The 19,781-nt window shown below is 35.9% G+C and overlaps 1 protein-coding gene across 2 annotated transcripts in view; it reads right to left on the reverse strand.

The window, feature by feature from the left end:
- Window positions 1–1,399: 1,399 nt before the first annotated feature.
- The window catches only part of LOC112043708 (transcription cofactor vestigial-like protein 4), a 57,455-nt gene continuing 39,073 nt past the window's right edge, over window positions 1,400–19,781 (reverse strand). Inside the window, exons 1-5 of one of the 2 annotated variants that reach the window (XM_052882472.1) lie at window positions 16,445–16,741; window positions 9,303–9,444; window positions 8,286–8,437; window positions 6,657–6,776; window positions 1,400–6,075 (exon numbers count right to left, since the gene is read on the reverse strand). In XM_052882472.1, coding sequence (XP_052738432.1) covers window positions 5,624–6,075; window positions 6,657–6,776; window positions 8,286–8,437; window positions 9,303–9,444; window positions 16,445–16,583 — 1,005 coding nt within the window. In that variant the 5' untranslated portion in view covers window positions 16,584–16,741 and the 3' untranslated portion in view covers window positions 1,400–5,623. Of the gene's footprint in view, window positions 6,076–6,656; window positions 6,777–8,285; window positions 8,438–9,302; window positions 9,445–16,444; window positions 16,742–19,781 lie in introns of those variants that run through there. The other variant, XM_024079231.2, reaches the window with a different exon arrangement.

Raw genomic sequence — 19,781 nt, forward strand, 5'->3', positions numbered from 1 at the left:
CATCTCTAAAACCAAACAAAAGGATGTTCTTATTTTGTGATGTTAGTAAACATACTGAAATTGTAACTTATGCCTGGTTGATAGTTACGTTCCGTTATGCGAAAATCGCTATCTTAGCGATGTCTCATAATGCTCAACAGACTATTTAAGGCGGTGATGGCGTAATTAGTTTTATTAAGTTGCAGATAAACATGTGTGATGGTGCTCATGCAGACGCATGCTCATGCAGGCAAGTGCTCATGAAGGCAATGCTGCAGAAGTTTATGCAGAGCGCGGAGGACCGTGTTGTTCGCAGTGGCTCTGGTACATGCTGTGGCACTGGATTACAATGGGCGTGATGAACTCCAGACGTATGCGATTTATCTATTTTGCAGTAGGCAGTTCTCTGCCCAATGATCACACAGTTAACTGATTTGCCAGTTCAGTCCAAAAGTCAAGTCGGGCCAAAAGAAGAAGGAATCGGAAGAAGAAAAATGTATTTGGAACTTCGGAATTTCATTAAATTGAAATTGGGTTAAAAGCTACGGAATTCCATTAAATTGGAATTGGATTAAAACCTTCGGAACTCCATTGAATTGAAATTTCTTCGGAATTTAATTTAATTGAAATTGGGTTAATACAACTTTGGAATTATATTAGATTGAAATTAGCTTCGAAATTCCATTAAATTGAAATTGGGTTAATAAAACTTCGGAATCCCATTAGATTGAAATTAGCTTCGGAATTCCATTAAATTGAAATTGGGTTAATAAAACTTCGGAATTCCATTAGATTGGTATTAGCTTTAGAATTCCATTAAATTGGAATTGGCTTCGGAATTCCATTAGATTGGAATTAGGTTAAAGGTTTCGGAATTTCATTAAGTTGAAAATAAAACTTCGGAATTCCATTAGATTGGAATTGGCTTTGGAATTCCATTAGATTGGGAATAGGTAAAAAGCTTCGGAATTTCATTATATGGAAATCGAGTTAAAAATTTCGGAAAGGAAAAAAAGAGGGAGAGTATTGGAAGAAAGTGGAAGATACTTTCGACAACTTTAATCCTGAACCACATGTGGTTGGAAATCAATAGGTGGAGAGTATGGTAGGAGTAAAGGAAATATAACAACAATTAAATTTGTTAAATAGGAAGGGATGTAGTGTTCGTGTATATATACACCGGTAGTGGGGTAGTGTTCGTGTATATATACACCGGTAGTGGGCGAGAGCGGCCAGTCTATGGCTGGCATCGAGAGGAGGCGGACGTGTGCAGCTGGCCATTATAGTGTAGTGGTGAGACGGTGACTTACTGCTATTACGGTAAGGACAAGGGACCTTACATACGTAAAATAACTTTCAGGAAACGGAAAACCACAACTGGAAGCCTTTTTTGACTTTGAAATAAATAAAACAACAAACATGAATTTGTGTATTTATTCTTTGAAGTTTCATCCCTAATTAAGTGCATAAATAGGAAAAACGTTATTTACAAATATAATTTATAATTAACTTATAATCTAAAGGGAAAGGCAGCCAGCTGCCATTACGATGAATTCTGACCAGAATTAAAAAAACTCCTAGTAATGATTGTCGTACAGTTCAGTCAACGAATTCAATGCATAAATATATAGAAATATATAGAATAAATATATAGAATATAGAAATAGGTACATATATCTATTTTCATACTGAATTCAAATCAAACATATTAAAATCATTCAAAGACTACTATATAAACGAAAAGCAGATCATAATTATCAAAAACAGCAGACATTTGTTATTTAACAAAATAACAACTAACACTTTTACATCTTGTGTTTTTTTGTCATAAAAAGGCATATCTACATTTTATATTCGTACCTAATATATTCAATTTAATAAACGTTCTTGACACCTTTTTCAAAATTTATTTTAAAATTAGGCTATAATAACCTCTTCCTTTTTTTGAAGTCGGTTAAAAACGTGCACACCTCATAAAAATAAATAATGATAAGAAAATTACATGATAATGTACAAATTAATAAATCCTGTCTCATATTCACTAAGTAATAATATTTATTAAACGCAAATGCCCTGAAATAATATGATTTTTAATGTATTTTTGATTAAATAGTGATATAAACGTAACTATAGGCTTTTTCACTCTAAAGGCTAGCAAAATGTTACAGGCCCACGGAAAGAAAGGGCTCCCAGCTCAGAAGCAATCTAACATTTACAAAACAAATATTTGAAGAATTTTCTGGTGTATCATCTAATGAATTAGCCATTGTACACCGAGATACATAATAACCCTGCAGATGAATTATAGTAACGCCACTGTTATCATAACAAAGTTTTTGACAAGATTTTTGGAAGGAAAACTTATTAAATAACACGTTAGCGCTTAGTAGCGATCTCAGACATCGCAAAAAATAGCCTAACACACCGAGTTAAAGGTCAAATTGGTCCAACCGTCATCACATAAAAATAATTTATTGATTATTCAAAGTGAACTGTACGGTTTTATGAATATAATATTTTTGACTTGACATATCGAGCGACTTGGCAATATCGTACCGCAACACTAAAGGTCCGTTTATATCTACAGACACTGTGCGTCACAGACAAGTAGCGCGTCAGACACCCACAGACACCGTCTATTCACACTGCCCAGCAAGTAGCTAGAGACACGTGTCCTTTTCATGAAAGAAGTCCCCAGACGCGGCGCTAATGTCTTATTGGCGCTCATTGTCATTTGGTAATGGCGGTCTTATTGTCATTTGTGTAAGGCAATGTCAATTTCATGTTAATGAAAATAACTCTACAGACATGAACCGCACGGACAAAATATACTTTTCGCGAATACTGACCGGACGCCCGTGTCTGTCAACGTCTGCGCGGCCGCATTACGATAGGTATAAATATGTTAATAAACACTGTATAGAAGAATATTATTTTGTCTGCCACGGCACGTGTCTGGCACGCTAAATGTCTGTAGATAAAAACGGATCTTAAATCGTTTGTGTGTAAAATCTTTTCCGGTAGAATGGTCAGATGTTTTGAACTACAAGAACAGACTAATCTTTAAATCCTCATGTATTTTGAGTAAACATTTCTAAATTGACTCGAACCTGGGAATGTAATCAGGACTTTCCAGATTCACAACTGTATTTGCAAGGTCAAAAGTTAATATGAAATTGTAGTAAGCCATTACTTACAAAGCTGTCGTTTCAAATAACGTAAGTGACGTATGTGGTTCAGACATGTCTCGGTTAATGAGCCGTTAGTTAACAATACATCACTAACCCCCGGTTTGTAAACGCAAGTCATTCAGTGAATTAGCAAAATTAACTAAATAAGCCCGTATTGAACAACTACTCGTAATAGTTACAATTTACCAGTAACATAGTCAATCTATTCTACTCCTGTAGCCAAGTGGCAAGTCGATTCTCTTTCTACGATCGCAAACGCTTCAAAAACTAGAAAAATGTATGGGAATGACAGATCTTGATCACGTGATCTGTCAAAATGCAAATGTCATTCCCATACATTTTTCTAGTTTTCGAAGAGTTAGCGATCGTAGAAAGAGAATCGACGTGCCACTTGGCTACAGGAGCTGGGAAGCTTTAACTATTTCTGGGCAATAACAATATTACTTACATATCGTTAACGAATTTGAATCATTCAATTAGCGAATCAAATTATTATGATTATTATTATTATCTAAAAAAGACAATTGACATTTCTTTTGTAATTTTGTTTGACTGTACATTGTTCTTTAATTAAATTGTTTCTGTTATTAACAAAAATAAGCTTATTTCTGTTGATTTAATCTATAAAAACATTATAAAAAAAACCTATATAAATCCCATTTTATTTTAAGAACTCGAATGGTTGTATGATTATGCGCGATTTAAATACTAGTTGTCAATGTTATTTGGGTTGCTTTTGTTTAGTTAACAAGGGGAAATTGATAAAAATTTACTTTGAGAACTAATTTAGTTAACCATCAGTTTAATCAGCATTTGAAGAACCTGTGGTAAGCATGCAAAACTAAACAGAAATACACATTATGTGCTGCTGGTCATTTGAATCATTTTTACTTAGCACTGTATTGTCTATGAATGAACGCACGATGTCCAGTAAATTTTTAGTGTGTCGTCATTTTCATAGACACACAGTTTTTGAACATAATTTACTGCACTTTTGACGTGACAACGTCTTATAATTCGATGGAGCCGGCTGCACATTCGAAAAAAGATGACGTCATGCGTCGTCCCCTCTCTCCAGGGTTGCTAACTTTTTTTACAAGAAATAAAGTATATTCTGGTCTGTGAAGATTAATTAACAGTATTTTAGAAAAAACAAACAGTTTCTTTAGAAAAATGCAACCATTCCATCAGTATTTTCTTATGACGTTGTCACGTTCAACTATCGTCAGTAAACGACATTACAGACAACCGATTTTTTAGTAAACGCTTGGAAAACGCAGAAAATTTTCGTGTACCTCATAAACTTTACTTAATATCTATTTTTATGATCATAGTATAAAAAATAGAGGAACATTACGAAATGGAGAAATCAACGAAATTCTTAATTATTTCCTAGTCTATAAAATATTTACAACATTATTCGAATTTTCAATTACCTACAATTAATATTTACAAGACTTTTAACATTATTATTATTATTATTAGTGTTTATTTAAAAGTTGAAAGGGGAAAATTTTTTGATAAGAGAGCGTAGAAGAGCTAATTTAAAACGATTTTTAAGTGTGAAACACTATTTTTCTAAGCCTTAAATAGATAATTAGCGTGTAACCTAACAACAGAGCTCGATTTATTAAATAAATGTAAAATAGTTATTCTCAAAATTAAAATACACAACCATATTTAGCATAGCTAGGTACTGAAAGAATCACCCTTTCATCGAAATACATTAAATTTTATAATTAACTTACACCTATATAGTGAATTGTGCAAAAGCGCATTAAATTGAGGTAATATCTTAATGTGTAATGGTGACTAATAAAATTGACTACATCGAAGAGAAACGATCTCGTATACCCAAAAGTTTAAGGTAACAGATTGGGGGTAGTTGACTCAAATATAGACAGAATGAGCAAAAATAAAAAAATACAAGTTAAGGAAAGACACTTATAATACTTACTGGTATTCAAATAATAATAACGCTAGGAGTAATGTTAAGATTTCTGAATCATTAGATTTGTCTGCATTACCATATGCAGACAAGATTTTATCTGCAAGTTATTTTAAACAATAACAAAAATATTAATGAAAAAGTAAAAAACGGCTTAGTGATAAAAACGGCAAATAATGAAAAAGGGAACTCAGACATTTCCAAAAATGAGACAATTCTAATATTGTGTTGAAATCCGTTAAACGACCTTGAAGCGTACCAAAGAAAGAGATACATAAACTCGAAAAACACCACCCTTCGGTAGATAAAAATTGGATGAAAACTAACAAGTCAACTACCCAAAATGTCATGGATATCAATCGATAAATGATAAATTCATGCCACAATAAAAACCGTCGGCGACATTAAGGTTAAACAAGTGGTAATTTATTGGTACTCCAGTTAGCATCGTGATGCCTCGTAAATTTATACGGGGCTATAAACTGTGCCCAGAGAATTGCCTTCATTATATAACGACGCCGCTCCTTGTGATAATTTTGGCGGTTTGGTCTTTAGATTTGTTGTCTTCGATGTTCATTTTGGACGATTGGATTTTCTTCCAAGTATCACCTAGAGCTTTGCTGAAATGATCGTCGACTCCTCCTTTTGTTGATTGCTTCTCGTTGTCTTTTAACCTAGAGGTTTGTATTTGCCTCCACGTGTCTCCTAAAGCTTTTGTGAAATGGTCGTCTACAGAGAGACTGGCGTCATCTACTTCCATGGCTATGATTTTGGTTGGCTTGGGTGGTTCCTCGGGTTTGAAGTGTATGGGACTGCTGGCTCTGTCTTTCATGTTCGGTTTGGGTGTGGGTTGATTTTCTGGGTTTGGGGTGTTCTTTTTGAAGAGGTTCATGTAGTCGTCACCGAGGGAGCGTCGGAAGTGCTCGTCTATTACTGGGTCGCACATTGACATGGAACCTGCAGACAAATGTAGATAGATGAGTGAATTATTTATATTCATCGCAACATATAACTATAAATCAAAGTCGCTTCCCGCCTTCCTTTTGTATTTATGTATGGATATCACTGTGGTTTTCATCAAATTGATTGTTGTTTGCATCAATAGAATGTTGATACTGTATAGTATGTATATGCATTGTTTTGTATTAATTTCCTAATATATGACATTACTTTTTATTTGTTTAACAAGAATTCAGGCTAACTGAGTCGACTACACGCAGACGAAATCTGCGGGTAACCTTATAAAGTATGGCCAAAATTCTACAAATATTTTTGGCTTATTTTTGTTTCTGGCCATGACAGCCAGTTTCATGGAAGAAGAAATGCCGTTAACGTAGAGTAGAGTAGATATTGTAATGTAAGTGTGAAATACAAGTGCACATACTATTTACTATTCTGACTGTTTTACTGTTTAGAGGAGAGGACTTGGAATTGAAGCTCGAAATTCTGTGCCCTATGAGGAGGGAGGTCAAATCCCACAACGCTACTTCAATGCTGGTTGGCGAGCTATTGTGAGTATAAAACTTGCGGTCACTCACCGGGTGGTGTGTCGTTGCTCTTGATGACCGAGGGCCGGTTGTAGGGCGGCGGCGCGGGACGGGCGCGCAGGCGCATGTCTATGGGCGCCTCGTGCTTCGTGCCCGGGTACTCTGGTGGCGCTGCAGACAAATAACATTCTAATGTATAAGGTTAATAATGAGGAAAATCGTAGGAATTATAAGTCGCTCTCGTTTTATATTCATTTAAAAATTGCATTTTATTCAATATAGTTCTATATTGGCAGTCGTTCACAGATCCGCATCTTTCATGACGGACGCATCGCATCAAACGGATTTATGTTCTTTGTCTACAAGTGCGTCCGATATGTGCGATGCGAATCTGTGGACGCCTGTCATAAAGATGCACAAGTGAAGTGGAGTTTAAACAATACTTTTTGCAGTGGTTAATTCTATTTTCTCTCAAAATTTTTGGTAAGGTTTAGTAAGGCCTTTGCCTTACTAAAGCATGACGTGACTTGACTTAAAACCGACTGACAATCACGGACGATGTCCTATATTTGACCATTTTTGCTATGAGGAAAAATATTATTTTATAAAAATTATTACTTGATGAATGGCTGTATCCACAATGCACAACGCACATGTGAAGCAATAATGAATAAAAAAAAGTTTTACAGGTCAGATAGGAGTTCCGAGTAGGGTGTGAAGAATTAACTCTTGGATATTACATTATAAACATAGTATGCTTAGTTTTAAATCACCAAAACAGTGTACCTTTAGTCACAATTGCAATTTATCGAACTATAAATTTGCATTAGAAGCTTTAATTTGTTTGCGTTTACTCCCCCAAGATGCTCTGCTGTTCATTTCGAGTCTAATGGAATGGGTAGTTTAAACTTAATGAGTAGCAATTAACTATCTGTTTGTTCTCTCTAATGAAATGGCGATTATTTCTATATATATACTTACTATATAAAATAAAATACATAGTTATATTTTTTGTAGGAAAAATAATGATCATAATTCACTTTGATGACTTTCCATCTCAAAAATCATTAAATTTCATGTTTTTTATTTACTACTAATAACGTAGAGCATTAATCCTATCATTAATCAATTGTAGTGATAATCGTATCTATGAATTAATAATAACTTTGAGAGCTAGATTCCTCTCTCTCTCCGTTATTTGACTCGATGGGAGAGCTACAGACTTATTTACGATGATGGTTAGCATGCGTCTGCGTTGCCATTCATGTTGTGAGTTAGATTTGTTTCTCTCTTCGTTATTAGTAGCCTCGCGAGAGAGCTAAGATACAGAGTTATTTTCGTAGATAGTTACTTAGTCAGTATTCGTTTACCTTTGCCATTAATGATGAGAGCTAGATTAATTTCTCTCCGTTATAAGCCTCGTGGCAGAGCTAAGATACACAGTTACGATGATAGTCAGCAAGCAATACCTTTGCCATTAAGGGCGAGAGCTAGATTCATTTCTCTCCGTTATTGGCCTCGTGGCAGAGCTAAGATACAGAGTTATCTACGATGATAGTCAGCAAGCATTACCCTTGCCATTAAGGTTGAGAGCTAGATTATTATCTCTCTCTGTTATTACCCCCGTGAATAACCAAGATACAGAGTTATCTAGGTACATAGTCAGCATGCATTCATTACCTTTGCCATTAATGTTGAGAGCTAGATTCTCCGGCGCGTCGTCTGTCTCGTCGGAGAGCTCTCCGTCGCTGTGAGGCTGTGCGCGCGCTATCGACGGCGCGGTACGTCGCTCGTTGAAAGACTGTGACCGTAGCGCCATTTTGCCGTTCTCCCTGAAAATATAACATTACATTAAGCCTAAGCTTTGAAGTATAAAAGTATGTACATACAAAGTAGGCCAAAGTAAATTGTTATGAAAAAATTCAGGCTCTTTCAATTCAATTCAAAAAATTTAAATTATTTCCCGCTGTCCGGCTATCAATTTTCCCGCTACAAAAATACTAAGTAACACGGAAAATTAAATATTAATGAAACTGGGTAACAATCTTTATTCTCATAAATTTTCATGATATTACTAGCGGACCTGGTCAACCTTCGCTTTGACTTATTTGCACTTCTACCCTATCCCTACCCTACCCTACGCCTTAAGCTAGGTTGCGACACGTATACCTAGAAAGTGCCTAATCACGACCCTACTTAACGACCTTTAACACGATACTTTTACTCTTTACTTACGACAGAGACAGATAGAGGAGTATTCAAAACTTGTACTTGCAAGTTATATAAAACATCGTTACAGCGCTAATGGTGGTGGGTCAACCAACACTGCGCGGTCGCCATTCAAGCACATTGGGACCCCAACGTCCATCGGCTCCATCGAACTCTATGCCTCGCCTATTGCTACTTGAGCTACGCAACTCGTTGAACTATGTCAATGACTTGGTTCTTCTGCGGATCTCGTCATTTCTGATTCGATCACGCAGAGATACTCTGAGCATAGCTCCTTCCATCGCCTGCTGTGTGACTCTAAGCCTTCTTATGAGGCCCATAGTTAGTACCAAGTCTCGAAACCATAGGTCATCAACGCGCACTGTTTGAAGACTAGCAGTACCTACTGATATTGAAATGTTGAAACGAAACATTTGTTGCGGGTCACCTGGGCGTTCAACACGTAAAACAACGGCGATGGGATAGTACCTAGGTCTGTAGTCAGGCAAGCGCACGGATCGCCGCTCCCGCCTCCATTTCCCGGTGAGTTCCTTCGGCTGAGCGCGCGGTGTCTCAGGCGACAGCGTGCGGTCTCCTTCTGATTCTCCGCTCGACGCTGTGCTCGGAGTCTCTGTGAAAGAAGAAACATTTTTTTTATTACTCTTTCTCAAAAACACTGTGATATTACCACTCTACAGCGGGGCTAAACAAGCATTTCAGCCTCTCGGGGCTAAAGTAGCTTTAGTCTTTTACGAGTAGCTACTATAAAACGAAAAAGGTTTAATTCGTAATTAGAATCATCATAGGTAGGCACGAGTACCTACATATTATGTAAGGCCCTGATTGTTGGATTAAACTTGAAATTAAAATATTGACCGTAACTGGAAACTTTATATTGAGAGTAGCATTTCCGTTTCCGTCGATTTCATACCAGTTTTCGTACTTTTATTGACGTCACGTCGGGCTATGTGGCGCCACCTGGCGGTGTCGGGCTCGGGAAGTTTCGTAAATCGCTGAGCGCGACTTTAGCTCATTGGCGTTTTGTTTACCGTCGAAGCAACATCTTGCAATCAGTTGGTACCCGACATTGCAAGATGAAAGAAAGTGTAATAAGTGAAGTGAATTCGCTGTGAGTACTTTATATTTTATTACGTTGTAATTATTACGTTGTAACATACAACGTTAATGTAATTAACGTTAAATTATGTAAAAATTTCAAATTTCATTTGAAAATAGTACGCGATCATTATTTTAACGGTTTTTCCGTTCGGATCACTACTTCATGTGTTTGAAAGTCTTGCTTTTTTGCAAATGTTTTCGTACTTGCATGTAATAATATTTTCTTTGTAGTGATTTTTCAACAGTTAAAATAGTATTAAAAGTGGCGGGGCCCAGCGGGCTTCCTAAAAATGTGAACTCAGAAACCAAAGTGAACGTTCTAGCAATAGACTGTTGTCTAACATATATACTGCAAAACGAACGCGTGGCCAGTGGCTTTCGTTTCAGAGGAGTACATAAATTACGAATGCTCGAACACAAGTTAGACAAAGAGTTTTTGGAAGTTACTCAAACATATTGTTACTCCAATTCAAACCGGCATTGAAAAAAGGTTCACAAATCCCGCCAGAATTTAGCACAGGAATTTTGATTGGATGTAAATTACTGGCCTTATAAATCGCCACCCCACGCAGGGGCAAGGCGTAGACACTGTTAACGTCGCTGGACACATTTGCAGTCAAATATAGGTCTAATAGATTACCGCCCCTCGCGGGGGCAAGGTATACACAGTTTTTTAACGTTCCTGGACGTATTTGCAAAACCAACTTACTGAGTAAGGTATAGAAAGTTTAAATATTCCTAGACGTATTTGCACAGTCGAATACCGGACTAATAGATTACCGCCCCTCATGGGGACGAGGTTATAGAAAGTGTTAACATTCCTAGACGTATTTCCAGTCAAATACTGAGGATCGCCGCCTCTCGCATGGGCAAGGCACGAATAGTGTTGAAATTTCATCACGTAGAACACACAACACGGAATATACATACAATGCGCAAACGCTCATGCACAGCCATGCTTGCATGATAATTACAACCCACCCTCGCGGGGTGTTTATCTCTTTATATAAATTATTCAAATACCGGTGTCCTTGATCGCCACCGTCGCGGGCGTATGCATGAAGAGTAATGTTCCATCGCGTGGAACATACAACACGGAATATACATATCTGTAATGCGCACACGTTCATGCACAGCCTTGCTTGCATGATCAATACAATCCACCCTCCCGGGTGTTTATCAACGATGTATGGATACGAATATCTTATCTATCTATATAAATTATTCAAACACCCTTGTCGATGTCGTGTGTGTGTGATCGCCAGCCCTCGCGAGGGTAATGCATGAAAAATGTTAAGATTCCATCGCTTGGAACGCTTGCGCAGCCTTGCTTGTATGATCATTATAATTCACTCTCGCAGGGTGTTTATCAGCAATGTACAAAAAACTAATGTCCTAAAGCCCTTGCAGGCTGACTCACTATCTTTTACGTTTGCTAGTTGACATATACAAAATTGAGTTTCTATGTAAAAATGTCATTTATTGCTTACTCGTGAATATCCCACAGTAGGTAAATGACATTTTTCCAATTGATATAGGTTGATAATAAAGACCAAAATAGGCCAACTAGATTTGTAACCAATGGGTGAATTAATTACTTTGTAACAATGGCGTAAAAATCTGATGAATGAAAGCGTCAGATTAAAACATCATGTACATTTTGGTATAGAGGTTAAAGGCAGGAAACTTATTTTTCCGAATACATCAAAGTTTTCTAAAGGTATTACTGGATGTATACAGTTTATTATTTGCAAAATTTATAACCATACTCCAGGTTTCATAAAACTTAGAAACAAACGAAAAGGTAAAACATATTATGATACCCTCCGTCACCTAGCAAATGTAGAAAAACGCATAAGCGGTAACATATAAATTTCTATTAAAACAAAGGATTCTAAATGAATCCTTTTTCAGGGGCTCGAGGCCCATCAAGGGTATTATGTATGCTTTAAAGTTTAATGCATCCAGAAAACAAAGTATTTTGAGATAAACTTCATTTCAAGCTGTCTTTTTAGCCACCTTTTTCACCACCTTTTTCAATGGGAGAAAATGGTGGCACCAGAAACGTACAGAGGTTAATCTGAGGTTATCTCCTACCGTTCTCTCGAATAACCTCGTCTTTTTCTTAATCTATATGGAACATCGTTCCACACTCCTGTTTTGGAAGAAATATCAACAATTGTCTACTTAATGAAATACAAAGGATCATAAAAGCACCATGCTCTGTTGCTAATACTGAAGCCGGACCAATATTTAACCTCATTTCCACTTGCTAAATACGCACAGCATCAAAAACTCAGTTTGAAGAATAGACACAAGCCTACTTGCATGTGTATGTAATAAAATCCCAAAGGTGCTTCCTACGTTTTGTATACAGGGAATTGTTGGACATTGCTTCCTTGTCATTTGAACTATGCATATCTCTTTCTCAAATACTTTCTCAATGCTATCGAATTCGCAGCATGTTTTGTAAGAGATATGTAGAATTAAGAATAGACAATTTTATCATTTACTAAGAAAATAATACGAAGCGTAGATGTAGACTATATCGAAAACTTGCCCGTTACCATTGAATGAATGAATGACCTTGTTTAATATAATCAGACTGCTAGCTACCTACTTCACTGACACCCTCAGCCAGTGTTTTTGTTAGTAGCAGATGCCTTTGACCACGCTTGGGCAGCGTTACTAAACATTCACCCTCTGAGGTATTCATGGTCACGAGAGGAATAGGTACTGCATTCCAATAAAAAGGAAATGTATGTCATACTACTCGTATATGTCCCTAGAATCAAACTCACCTCCTAAGCAACATTCAATTGGACAAAATGACTGCCGTTACATATTACGGAGGAAAAGAGAAATGAGTTTAAATATAGAACATAACAGTTAAAATTGCAAGATCTTTGTCTAGTAACCTTAATTAGACTATCACTAAGTTCACAACAGTACACAATAGTATACGCGGCAGGAACAACAAGCATGCAAATCACTTGTTATACAACATCGCCATCTTCCATACTTGGCGCTTTCATTACTGTAGCATAGAAAAAGTGATTGTGAAATAGGGTATGTCGGTGACTGATCTATTCTGATCTGACTCATTAAATAAGGTACACGTAGTCCATGATTACTTGTACGTATCCCGAGATGTAACTTACGCTCAAGTTGTTTTATACGATGTGTACAGTGTGTATAGGGAATTTCCCACTTGCTTTATGGTATCGCCACCACTTACACTGATTCTCAGAGAATCATCAGAATCGGTTGACAGGAATATATTTAATAGCCGTGATAAGAGTAAGTCTTATGTCATTTGGATCTCAGATTCCGAGTGCTAGCAGTACCGATAATTCTATAGAATGAAGACAAATTTATTATAATCACGACAACGGACTTAGCAGTTACAAAACTGTTAGAGGGAGTCTTCAAGAAATATGGGAAAACCTGAAATTATTTTTAATTTCCTGTCAAAACTTAAAAATCGGCTTGTGTAGTGTTTGTCTAAAAGTAAAAGTTTTAGTACATTATATGACCTAATGTCTAAGAACTGACTCAGTTTTAGTTTCTAGAATCTTCAAGTAACCTACTTAAGAGATCAATAACTTTGTAAAGTATATCCTTAAATTCATACCAAATTGTTAAGAAAGCCTAAAAATTCCATGCCACCAGTTTGGAATGTCAGTAACTTCTTAATAAGTTATTTTTTCAATAGTTATATTTTTGTGGGTACACTCTGAAAGGCGTGTATATAACCTAACATTACTTATTATAGGGATAACATAGTATAAAACCTGATGATTTTATTCAATTTTGGCCGCAATTTGGCTCAAAAACCGATAGAAGTATTTACTCTGGCTGGAAATTATTTGTAAATAAAATAATCACAATCATAATTTTTCTTTAGGAAATAATAAGTCTATTTCATTATTAAATGAAATAACTATCCACTACGACTAAATGCAGCAAGAATTAATATTAATTTCTTTGTAATAATTTTTTTAAAAAAAACCGCCTCGCATATGGTTATAGCAGAATGAGTAAAGACGTCACGTAAGAAGTCTTCATAACGACTATATCGGTCAGCAGTGTTTTTCCTAAATAATTTAGTGTGAATATCAATTATATGATGAAATCCCTAAAATTAAAAGTATTGAACTCCAATCCAAAAAATGTATGGTATGTTTTTAGTTCATTGATTTATTTTTGAATGTGCTGAGAGTTGGAGTCGCGAGATGAACGAAAACACGTTAAGCACTGCTAACTGTTCTATTTATTAATATTTGTAAAATATAGTAAATGGCTGATGACATATATTGACACTTGAATGTCAAAGAGTTGACAGTTTGAATAAATAATATCCACAGACAATAGATACTTATTACTGGCTACCATTGTACCGTAGACATGTATTTCTGCTACATTCCAACAAAATGGAATATTGTATTATGCACAGACACAGTAAGTCAAACTTCGTTACTAGCTTGTTCTCTAAATAAAGCCTAATCGAATTAGAGATAATATTGTTATAAAAATTTTATTTTAATAATCACATTGGCGAAATAATACCATAATGTGGCGTCACCAGGCGAAAACAAACAGGCTCTCAATATAAAGTTTCCAGTTACGGTCAATATTTTAATAGCAGCGTTTTACCTGAAATAAAACGCATATTAAAATACTTACCTCACTGGAAACTTTAAGTAATTCCTGCCTGGTGATATATTGAGCCAATGAGCTAAAGTCGCGCTCAGCGATTTACGAAACTTCCCGAGCCCGACACCGCCAGGTGGCGCCACATAGCCCGACGTGACGTCAATAAAAGTACGAAAACTGGTATGAAATCGACGGAAACGGAAATGCTACTCTCAATATAAAGTTTCCAGTGAGGTAAGTATTTTAATATGCGTTTTATTTCAGGTAAAACGCTGCTATTAATACGAAATGCAGCGTTCTTGTCTGTGGAATGTGTAATTTTTTTTTAATTTGATTTTTATTGAGTTGCGAACTGCGTCTGCAAAAAGAATTTTAACAATGAATACTGTACTGAATTATTTTATTATCTCGCAATCGTAGTGAAAAGTATAGTGTAACACACGGGGCTAAACCCATTATAAATTCGGTTTCTATTTAGCTGGCCCTCGCCTTACGGCTCGTGCCCTAAAATTCCTCGTACATTATGGGTCTTTTTAGCCCCTTGATTGATGATGATGATTTTACATTATTTATTATTTATAACAATAATAAATAATTTTACATTATTTATTATTGTTATAAATAATAAATAATGTAAAATTCGTTATGGGTACTTTTCTTACAACAAATATCTTAATAAGCCTGGAGGTAGGAGGTTGGCGGTGTTGATACTTTGGTGTCTGAAAGAGCACGTAAAGCGGTCTTGCGCATGATCTTTCGCTGAATTTTTAAAATCGTTTCAGTAGATCCAGAGATTACCACCAACTTTACCTTTGTATAAGATTTGTATAGAAAATGGCATACCTATGTCAGTGGTGTGAATAAGGTAACTAAGGTAATTAGGTTAGGCACTATAAATAAGTACAAATAGTACAAAATAATAAATTCCTTTCCAAAAAATTTGATAATGTAACCTCAGGGAAGGCATTGCATTTTACTTATATGGAGTGCACGCCACTGTTTAGATAATGTTAATAGTAAACATACAAAAATAATTTAAAATAAATGCTCAGTGTTACTAATATTAGTAACACTGAGCATTTATTTATATCTTAACCCCCGACTTAAGAAATAGAGGTTTTATAAGTTTGTGTGGAATCGTATTGACAGAATGGAATTTTATGCGTTTTTTTTTTGTAAGTAGACGTAATCGAGATAGATTTAAAATGTATCCTGTACATGTATCCTGGTTACTTACGAAGTAGTACCGTAGATGTATGAATGTAGGTAGCTACGCATTGAAGATCCGATGTGTTAATCCGTTTTTCATCATGATGTAAACAATTGTGGACATGTTATAATAAGTTGTTGTCACCTATATTATACAGCTTCATGAATAACCGTGGATTTATTGAAAATAATTTAATTGTACCTTGATTTGGATAACGATTAAACAATCTTTCAAAAAAGTAGAAACGTAATTACAGTTTTCAATTAAAATTTTTAGAAATAATGGTGTCTGTGTCCTTGAACTGTTAAAGATTTTGCACAAACTTGGGATATTCTCGCCGTGGATTTTTATTTCGTGATAGTTTAAGGAAAACTACAGCTTTTTAACATTCTTTCATAGATCAAGATTTCTTGTTCTTAGAATTTCGTATTATTGCAAGAACATTTAGAATCTTTACCTTATATTTTTTGTTATAAATGTTATCTACAACTTTATCACGGGAGAAAACCATTCTAATCAGTTTTGTTTTTTCATTCCTCGCTTTCTGACCTATTTTAAAAAGTGTTATAAGCTCATTGTCTGAGACGTTCAAAGACGACTTTAAAACATAGGTAATAGAACCTTAAGAATATACTTAGTCAAATACCTTTCATCGGTGAACACGTCCACGGTTGCCACAGAGGCATATTAAATTTAGGGGACTGCGGTGGTTCCATCGGAAGAGAGTCCAGACCACTCAGAGGAGTGCCAGCCAGAAGGAGGAAATATCGCGAAAGTTCCATCATAGCAACACCATACAACACTTTGAAACAACACTCAAAACCATTGCATATTAAAAACCTTTTAATAAATCCACTTTAGTAACGACACTTGAAACACCTAATTCACATTGCACAAATTCATTTAGCGGATCCTATAGGGAACACATTGGCGTCCCAGCACAGGTAACACTGAAGGTCGACTGAATAAAAAACGAGCTGGAAGAGATTACATTGGAATAAATAAATGAGATGAACAAAAAATAAACCGAAAAGGAAAAAGAGCATCATCCACGCGGCCGGACGTTGCGGCGCTTCCTTCGAACCTCTTGATACAGGGTGGATGTAATGTGTCGATACATCTTATATAACTCACAACATATAATATCATTATTATTTGAAGAGATTTGAAGTAAGCAAAACAACGTAATGGAGCGATAGTTAGAGAATTATCTTTTGGTGACATTTTTTTTTACAATTTATATGAATACGATCTCTTAATCAGGCACTTTTCGTAAGTGTAAGAAAAGTTAAAGGAAATATTTTTTACCCACAGAAAAACACTTTTACATTTTTTACAGAGGAATGTAAATGATAGTTAAGTTTCTTGGGCGTATGAGTGCATGTCTCTCCACACTAGAACCTAAATTTCTCTGTCATTAGATTTTTTTCCATTGTTGAAGTAAATGGAGTGGTGCCTTGGTTTGTTTTTATATAAAGAACACGCAAAACGTCACTCAACACTCCCTAAAAGTAGAGTATTTGTTTAATTTTTTGTCTCTACAGTGAATTCCAATTGCTCAAGTAAGATATAATTTTACAAGCACTTTTGAAACGTTTACGTCTTTATGCAATTCTACCTTCTACATTGGAAAAAGCTACCGCTTCTACTAAGCCGTGTTGTTATAAAAATATTATAATTTGCAATGATGTAAAAATATCTTGTAATTACCCTTCTAGCTGTTTTATAAGAAAACTGTACACACGTTTGAATGCCCATTGTTGCGTTACTTGGAAATATGCTGATAAGTGGCATCGAGGGCACGTTATTTATGTGACCTCATCTGGCACATCTCGATCACAAAGGAAACGGTAATGCAACACATTTTTTGTGTCAAACGGGCACGACCCCGTATTCCGACATCGGAATTTCAAAATAGAAAATTTGTAATACAGTAGCAAATATCATTAGTCATTGGCACCTATTATTGGCAGTGATAGCCCAGTGGATATGACCTCTGCCTCCGATTCCGGAGGGTGTGGGTTCGAATCCGGTTCAGGGCATGCACCTCCAACTTTTCAGTTGTGTGCATTTTAAGAAATTTAATATCACGTGTCACAAACGGTGAAGGAAAACATCGTGAGGAAACCTGCATACCAGAGAATTATATTCATTCTCTGCGTATGTGAAGTCTGCCAATCCGCATTGGGTCAGCGTGGTGGACTATTGGCCTAACCCCTCTCATTCTGAGAGGAGACTCGAGCTCAGCAGTGAGCCGAATATGGGTTGATGACGACGACCTATTATTGTGTTGCCTACTGATATTTATATTGTTTTTTTCTTTTCTTTTTTTCTATAAATTTTAAGTAGCTGCATTTGTGGTGCAAGAGCTCCTTTGCCTCGGAGAGCTCGTTAAGCCGTCGGTCATTGTAATTAACATAGTAAAATATTTTCATTTAACAGATCTAACGCGCCAATCCTCATTAGAGCAAAACGCAGTGATGATGATTCTGTTTTAGCTGTAAATCAACTAAATTGAATGTGATTAAATATAGCGATTATTTACACAACAGGTTGGTAGCATAATCTGATTATGAAAATGCTTTATTTTTGTCCTAATAGCTAATTGTCCATCCTGTTTTTTTACTTTGTTATTTTTTCCAACGTCTTTGCCTTAATATTTATTAACGAAGGCTCTACTTATCATGGGACGCACACAAAATTTTCATCTAACTTTCTTGTTTGTTTGGCCTTCTTTGACTCGGTTTTATTAGCAATTTTTCGTTGTTTTTCAGTTCCATAACAGGTCAAATTTTGCAAGTTGATATTTTTGTTACCAATTACAAATCTGCATCTTACACTTACTTAGACGAAATTCATAGCAAATGCTTGATGACGAGACTTTTGCTAAGGTAAGTTGTTTTGCATAAACATCCTGTAGATGAATACATCAACCTGTTCGGTCCATTCATGAAAGTGCGTGAGCGCAGGGCGCGGGGATTAATGAACCCCCTTCAGTCCGCTCCCTTCCATCGCCCATACAACCTTTTCAGTGAAAAGGCTATTTTAAACTTTAATGCATTATATTAAAGACAAATATTGAATGAACTTAATCGGGATACAACAAATCAGTGTCATTAAACGACTTTGTGTCTTAAAACTTGTGGCAGAGAGTTGGAAATCTTTTCCAGGACTTGTCCTAATGATCGAGTTTAAATTACGGTGGTTGTATCCTTGGAAGGTTGTGTTTTATTTTGACGCGGCCGCGGCGAGCGGGGGTCTAAGGCGAAGGTTGTGAGAAGTTGCCGCTCTGGAGAGTAGGTATTAGGTTTTTTATTGTCTAATAGAGCGGCGGTAAAGGACTGCCGACAGGTAGATCGGAGATGGCGCCGTTAATTGTAGTATGATTCTAGCAGAGGAAAATTGTAAAGAGTAGGGACTCTAGCTAGCTAGTCCTATACAACAGCCTTTCTTGATGAGTACTGTTTACCAACACAGAAATTAGAAATAAAGGTAGAAAACGCATGTCATTACATAACTTATTTATTTTAAACTATGTATGGTTTGTTCATGAAATGTTATACAAAATATATTAACCTAAATATCTAATTGTTCTTATTAATCAAATTTATTTTCATTAATTTAAGAACAAGATAATTATAATTATTATTAGGTGTGAAATGACTAGTGATTTATACCCTCATTTTTAATTTGTTTGTCGGTAAACAGTACTCATCAAGAAAGGCTGTAATATAGCTAGCAGAGTAACAAATAACAGGCGTTGATTTATTTATGTATGCATTTCTTTCTCGTTTCAGCGCTCGTTTAACTTGATGCTTGGAGGACGGACTCTCCTGACTTCCACCTCCATTCTCTTCTAACTTCTTACTACCTGAGTAACGATAAGAGATGCGAGCATATCGAAGAGAGTCAGGCAGTCAGAAGCTTATCGTCAATTCTTAAAAATAAGTCTACTTATTAATGTGTAAAGCTTTTAGTTTCGA

The sequence above is a fragment of the Bicyclus anynana genome, chromosome 7, assembly GCF_947172395.1.
Source record: "Bicyclus anynana chromosome 7, ilBicAnyn1.1, whole genome shotgun sequence".
Lineage (NCBI taxonomy): Eukaryota > Metazoa > Arthropoda > Insecta > Lepidoptera > Nymphalidae > Bicyclus > Bicyclus anynana.